This window comes from Zea mays, chromosome 7 (assembly GCF_902167145.1).
Source record: "Zea mays cultivar B73 chromosome 7, Zm-B73-REFERENCE-NAM-5.0, whole genome shotgun sequence".
NCBI classification, from domain to species: domain Eukaryota; kingdom Viridiplantae; phylum Streptophyta; class Magnoliopsida; order Poales; family Poaceae; genus Zea; species Zea mays.
Window position 1 is genome coordinate 16073670 of NC_050102.1, and position 7257 is coordinate 16080926.

The following is a 7257-nucleotide window of genomic DNA, read 5'->3' on the forward strand; positions in this document are numbered from 1 at the left end:
GATCTATCATATCGGCCCTCAATGGCCGGTTTAAAAGATAGTTCTGACGTTTCTCCCAGCAATATCATCGTGCCGACTATGGAAACTTTGTCAGCTAAAGATCAGCAGGAGTTCAAGGAACACAAGGAGCAGCTAACCAAGGATGCGTAGGCGAATTTCCTGGCCAACTTCAAGGTGGACAGGAATCACAAGGTCCTCCGACATCGGGCGATTGATCTGGCTTCGCTCCGACCTGCTACAGCTACCCCCAAGGTAAGCGAGACAATTGAAATTCAATCTCTTAGAGTTTACATAGATGAGAAACGAGAACAAATGCAATAGATCATATGGGGTATGCAAAGTGATTATAAGAGGCTAGCGCGTGCATTTGATAAATCTGCTGTCGCAAATTTTCCGCACGAGGTTGAAACTGGGTATAACCCACGCAATTCATTGGCTGCAGATTGGCATGACCAGTCCCAAACCCTTTATGGGATGTCGATTGACACATATCCTAGACAACCACAACCTCCTGCGCACATCAGGGGTAAACTCGCCGATCTGCGCATGACCGGACCGTCCAGGCCAGCGGCGGTCGGCCCTGTTTTCCAAACCAAATTATCGAAATTTGCGCCTGAGCCGTCGCATCCCGCACAAACCCTAAATGATGAGTTCGGACTGTCTACGCACAGCATCGTACAGTCCGAATACATCACCAGACGGTCCGACCATACGACCGAAAAGTCCGCGTGCACAACCGAACGGTCCACATGTTTGACCAGACAGTCCTATGTAGAGCACACAAAACCTAACGATAATTATTATTACCCATCGATACATCTGTCTCAGCCAAACCTCCTGCTACATCCTACAACACCCCAGCACCGTAATATGACATCTAGACACAGGGGGCGAATACTTTTCGCCCCCAGAAGGCCGGAAAGGGATGACCAGCTATATGAGCTGCATAGGACAAGCATTAACGCCCCACAAAACCCATGCCAGTGGGTGGAGAAACAACATAATATCCAAACACCCACACTAAGTTGAACTAGAGGGCCGGTGGGCTACCACCAACCGCCATTGACATAGTAAGAGAGGAGATAACTGGGCATTCTGAGATAAGCTCGGAGTTAGCATGACCCCTAGGGGCAGTCATATCGGAAACCTTATGACAGCCGATTTGATTATCACTCGTACCCCACGGAACAAGGATACTTGAATTCGCAAAAGTTTCGGGTGACCAAGTGAAAGGAAAATGGCCTTAACCATTTTCTATAATCAATTTTGGTGCTTGACGACCATCATAAATCTTATGTACTAATTAGTTTGCCTAGTTGATCATTTCTCAGGTGCATAAGTACATCTATATCAATTTTAAGTCGATTGTCCGGAATATACAGAAGAAGCTTTTTAGAAAGTTCACCTGTGCATGGACCGTCCGGGCCCTTCCGGCGGATCGTCCGCGACACCAAGGTGCCAGAGGCTAGTGGATGTTGAAATAAGGTACACCTTCATTGAGAAATTATGCTTATGCCTGTTTTATGCATGCACTAAGTGCATGTGTTATCTATTGCCTAGTCCTTGCACCGTTTCTGGTCAAACCGATGTGATTAAATACATGTTGCAAAATCCAATTATGAGCGGTAGAATTGGTAAATGAGCTTATGCACTTATAGAATATGACTTGGCCTATGAATCACTAAAATCTATAAAAGGCCAGGTCATAGCAGATTTTATATAGAACATCAGATTGATGATCCTCATGAATTAGACTTGTCATATCTCACTATTACTCCCAGGACTTTGTATTTTGATGGACCAGTTTGTAATTAAGAATAAGGAATTGACATCATGCTTGTTTCACCAAGTAACACCTCTTTTGACTTCTCTAGCCGATTGAAAACTTATTGTACTAACAATCAAGACGAATATGGGGCCCTCTTACTTGGTTAGGAACTTCTAGATTATATGGGTGTAAAACATGTGAGGGCATTTGGTTATTCTCAGCTAATTGTCCAACAAATTTTAGAGCAGTATCAATGTTTACATGGTACTCTAAATAGTTATCTTGAAAATGTTGGGGCTTCATCCATTCTTTTGACGAATTTAACATTCGACATATATCTAGAGCTGAGAATTGTAGAGCTAATAATTTGACACAAGATGCCTAAGGTTATCGGATAAAACGAGGAAAATTTGACAGTACCGAAAGTCTGATAACCGGTGTCACGCCAAAATCCCAGGTCACAGACCGTCCAAGTTGCATGGCCGGGTCCGTGGTGGGCTCGGACCGTCCTGATAAGGACTCTGGACTGTCCGGCGGTACTAGGAACGTCCTCTTAATTAATTCGGCTGATAAAGCAGCCATTGTAATTGATTGAAGGGCGCCTATAACTAATTACCTGCGTAATCCCAGTATTAGGTCAGATAGGAATGTTCGGCGTACAACTTTCAAATATGTTTTAGTTAATGATGAAATCTACCGCCAAACTGTCGATGATTTCTTGCTTAGATGCTTGGGCCCGTATGATGCTATATTAGCCATAGCCGAAGTACATGAAGGGATGTGTGGTACTTATCAATCGGCTCCAAAGATGAAGTGGTTATTGCGAAGATCTGGCTTCTATTGACCTGATATGATAGCCGATTGTTTCAAGTACTAGAAGGGATGCCAAGTGTGTCAGAAATTCAGCGACTTGCATCTAGTTCCTGCAACAGAATTACATCCTATTATCAAATCTTGGCCTTTCAGGAGATGGGGATTGGATTTTATAGGAGAAATTCATCATTCATCATCAAAAGGGCATTGAATTGTATTGGTCGCCACAAACTAATTTACCAAATAAACTGAAGCTGTTGCTCTAAAGAACATGATGCACAAAGAGGCAATTGAATTTATAACTGAGCATATCATTCATACATTCGACATTCATTAGATTTTGACCACAGACTAGGGGACTTCTTTTATGTCAAAGGAGGTACGTGAGTTTGCTGAATCATATAAGATCAAATAGCTCAATTCATCTCCATATTATGCTTAGGCCAATGGACAGACCAAGTCTAGTAATTGGATATTGATTAGCCTTATAAAAAGAAGATATTTGATCATCCTAAGCATTGGAATAAGATCTTATCTGAAGCTTTGTGGGCTCATAGAATATCTAAATATCATGCTACTAAAGTTTCTCCGTTTGAGCTTGTTTATGGGCAGGAAGTGTTTTTGCCTGTGGAAGTAAGCCTAAACGCTGTCAGGTTCGCCAGGCAGAACGATCTAACTGTTAGTGGTTATTATAATTTGATGATGGACAATATTGATGAAGTGACTGACAGGAGATTGATAGCTCTGGGAGAGATCGAGAAAAACAAGATCATGGTAACCAAAGCTTACCATAAGAAGGTTAACACTAAGTCATTCTAGGTAGGGTACCTGGTATGGAAGACCATCTTGCCACTGAGGAGCAGAGACCGAAAGTTCGAGAAATGGTCGCCAAGCTAGGAAGGTCCTTACAAGATCACACAGGTAATAACTGGTAACACCTACATATTGCAAACATTGCAAGGTGAAGACTTGCACAAGGCGTTGAACAGTTGTTCCCTGAAGCAATATCACCCTAGTATATGGCAAGATGCCTAAGAGAACCGAGGTGGTCACATCGAGTTGATTCAAGCCTGCATCAGTGCTTTTGGTTCGCTCAGCTTCTCCAAAACGCAGGGGTATGTGTTGAGCACCATTTGTGGCACTAGGCACGGCTAGACGGTCCGGCACCGAGGACCGGATGGTCTGCACTTAGGCGCGGACGGTCCACGATTAGATCGGATCAGGCGCAATTAATCCATTTTCTGCAAGAGTTTATACCTCGAAATAACCTGCGGTTGATGTTGGGAGAGACGCCTAGGAATGGGCCAGACCTCCCCCTATATATATATTGAGGGGTACGGCCGATTGCAATCACCAACAATCGATCAAACAATCAATATATCTTTCGTTCTTTACCTTTTGCCCGAGAAGTAGACAATAATGTAGCTTTCTCCATCCCTCCCTCCATCCCTCCCTCCATGACCTATATATGTGTAGTTCTATACATATGTACTTCAAAATAACATTCGGTTCAAGTAAAACTCAAAAGTTTGTACTGGCGCCTATTGTGATTTTAATATAAACACATAACAGTATTAGATAATAGAGAGGTAAGAATTGATTTGTCATAGATTATTGAAGGTGTACTGCTTCCCTAACAACCATGCTGTTACGAATCAATACGACACAAAGTAGATCAAACACCGAGACGACACAGTTTTAACGTGGAAAACTCCTCCAAGGTGAAGGGATAAAAACCACGGAAGACGGTCAGCAATAATCTCACTATTTTCTGGTGGTTACAGATCGCAGAAGATTTTACAATGAGATAACTATCTCCTGCGAATTATAAGTATATTTATAGAGGTGAAACTCTAAATTGAGTAGCAGGAAACGTTTCAAGCCTCCCGGCGACAAGTAAACATGGCAATGTAATTGGTACGTGGACAAATCCGAACCAACGGATAAACTGCAACAACCGAAGGTAATTGTGCTTCATTGATTGGTTCATCGTCATCATGGAAGCTAGCACAAACCACCTAGCTACAAGAGTATCTATAAACCTAGTTTGGAAGTCTTCTTTTATATTGGCCCAAGCAAAGTTAGAGACTGAAATATATAGAATGAATAAACTAATTTATTATTAGCACGGTACAGGATGGAACTGAAAACCTGGCAAGAAGAATCTAGCAAAAGGGCATGCTGAGATGAGTAGTGATAAATGTATACCACATTACCACTATGCCAAAGCATGAGCGCATAAAACATGCATGTGTGAGTGACGACGGTTGAGTGGTTGACACAGACGATTTCCTCATTGATCTGACAGGGCGAGCAGCTCCTCCAGGTAATCCGCGCCAAGGTCCTCCAGCTCCAGCACGCCGCAAGAAGCTGCCTGCTTTTGCTCAGCATGCCCATGGCCGCGGCGGCTACTCGCCGTCGCCGCCAGTACCACCTTCGTCTGTTGCTCCTTGCCGGCCGCCGTCTTGTTCTTGGGCAAGCGCTTGCGGATGCAGTGGCGCCGCTTCAGCGCCAGCACCGGCGAGCCGCCCGCGTCGACGCTGAGCCCCAGCGCCCGCAGCGACGCCTGCACGTGCTCCACGGGGAAGTTGAGCACCGCGGCCGTGCTGCGCATGGAGTAGGCGGCCTGGTCGTAGGCCAGCGCGGCGGCCTCGGGGGTGTCGAAGGTGCCGATCCACACGCGCTGCCCATTGCGCGTGGAGTCCCTGATCTCCGCCGCGAACTTGCCCCACGGCCGCCTCCGCACCCCGATCAGCGGCGCGTCGCCGCCGCCGCCGGCCGCCGCCTCCTCCTCCTGCAGCAGCAGGTAGTCGGGTGTGTTCGTCGTCGACGAAGCGCCGGAGGAGGTGCTGCTGGCGGCTCCCATGACCATGTGAGCGCTCGACTGATCCATGCCCACCGCGCCCATGCCGTCCTCCTGGTAGTACTCATCAACGGCGCCGCCGCCAAAACGGAGCAGCTGCTGTTGGTGGTGCGAGGACGAGGGCGTGGTGGCGCCCGACGGCGATGACGCCCACGCTGTCGACGAGGAAGAAGGGTGCTGCTGCTGGTGCTGGTGGTGGTCACTGCTGTACGCGGTAGGGTCGTAGTAGTAGTACGCGGAGGAGGCCGCCTGCTGGACGAAGCCGGAAGAGGCCATGGTGCTACTGGAGTAGCAGTGGCTGTCCACGACGACGCTGTCGTCGTCGTAGCGTCGTAGGCCGTAGTGGCTACTATCGCTATGCGCATAGGCGGCGCCGCCGGCATGGCCATAGTAGTAGCTGCTGCAGAATTGAGGCTCCATGGATCACACCACACGCACACGCACACGCACACGCACCGCAACTTGTTCAGATTTGTGGCAATCGATGTGTGGAGCTAGCTAGCTAGCTAGCTAGTAGCTGGGGCTAGACGACTCTAGAGTCTGCAGCTAGCTAGGCAATGCAAAGCTCCCGCTTAACATGCAATTAGTAACCTCGCCGTGGTCTAGGTGTGCTTATATATACAACTCTCCTAGTACACTGCATTAAGCAGCGGCATGTGCATGGCTTAGAACAAGCAAGCAGCTCCTCGACAAGACAAGTAACCAATTATATAATAATGACAGCCTAATTTGATTGGATACTTTATTTTTTGACTTGGTTCGGTAGCCGAGTGCATCGACAAGATGCAGTTCCTCGCACGGGGGATCGGACAGCCACACCTCCCGCTCCAGTACTCCAAATATTATTTCTAATGGAGATGTGAGAGATATTCCTTCTGTCCCTTATTAACTGTCTCTACTAAAAACATGTTTGCTGTCGAACTTTATTCAGTTTGACTAGGTACGTTTATAAAAAAAACATTAGCAGCATTTATGTCTCTGGATAAGTTTAATTATCCTCATGAAAAATAAATTTCAGTGATCTATTAAATTTTAAACGATACTGATCACATATTATAATATTTGTTTTTTAGATATTTGATTAAAGTCGGACACACTTAATTGTTTGAGGTATACAAGCAACAGTTATTCAGGCCCGAAGGGGGCAATTAGAAAGAAAGATTGCTAGATGATGGTTACGTTAACGCATGCGTGAGGAGAGAGATTGGATGGCGGCGTACGGAGGGAAACACCGCAGAATTTTCATGGATCCGTCGTCGATCGTCCATGGCTACACAGTGGCATGCAGCGTGGGGCCGTTGTTGCGCGCTAAGCTCATTGCTGACTTCGATATATATATATATATACTGTTTTTATATATTACACCTGGGTGCATTCAATATAGAGAATGCACCCAGGCCGAACCTATGTGCCAGGTCCGAGCCAACCGTCCCACCCAGGCCGGTTTCGTCCCTCCCGCACGCTCCGGACAGAATATTTTCACTTTCCCGCCCCCGCCCCTCTTTCTCCGTGAACGGCTCCTCCGTGAACGGCTCCTCCGCGAACGGCTCAACCTCTTCACATAAGTTGCAATCACACCAGACTTGCAGTTGCAATTACACCAGACAGCAGTTGCAATTACACCAGGCAGCAGTTGCAATCATTGTTTTGTTTAACAGATTTTTGGACATAGTTATATAGGAGTTGCAATCACACCAGACCAGCCGTTGCAATTACACCAGACAGCAGTTGCAATCATTGTTTGTTTAACAGATTTTTGGACATAGTTATATAAAAGTTGCAATCACACCAGACCAGAAGTTGCAATTACACC

The 7257-nt window shown here is 46.3% G+C and overlaps 1 protein-coding gene across 1 annotated transcript; it reads right to left on the reverse strand.

Annotated features, from left to right (window-relative positions):
* Window positions 1–4724: 4724 nt before the first annotated feature.
* LOC118473014 (ethylene-responsive transcription factor ABR1-like) lies at window positions 4725–5864 on the reverse strand. Its single transcript, XM_035961220.1, has one exon. The coding sequence runs from the start codon at window positions 5862–5864 to the stop codon at window positions 4875–4877; it is 990 nt and encodes a 329-aa protein (XP_035817113.1). The 3' UTR covers window positions 4725–4874.
* Between the last annotated feature and the right edge of the window lie 1393 nt (window positions 5865–7257).

What these genes read in the sequence shown, in the direction of transcription:
- LOC118473014 (XM_035961220.1), bottom strand. Translation starts at nt 5,864, where the DNA reads ATGGAGCCTCAATTCTGCAGCAGCTACTACTATGGCCATGCCGGCGGC.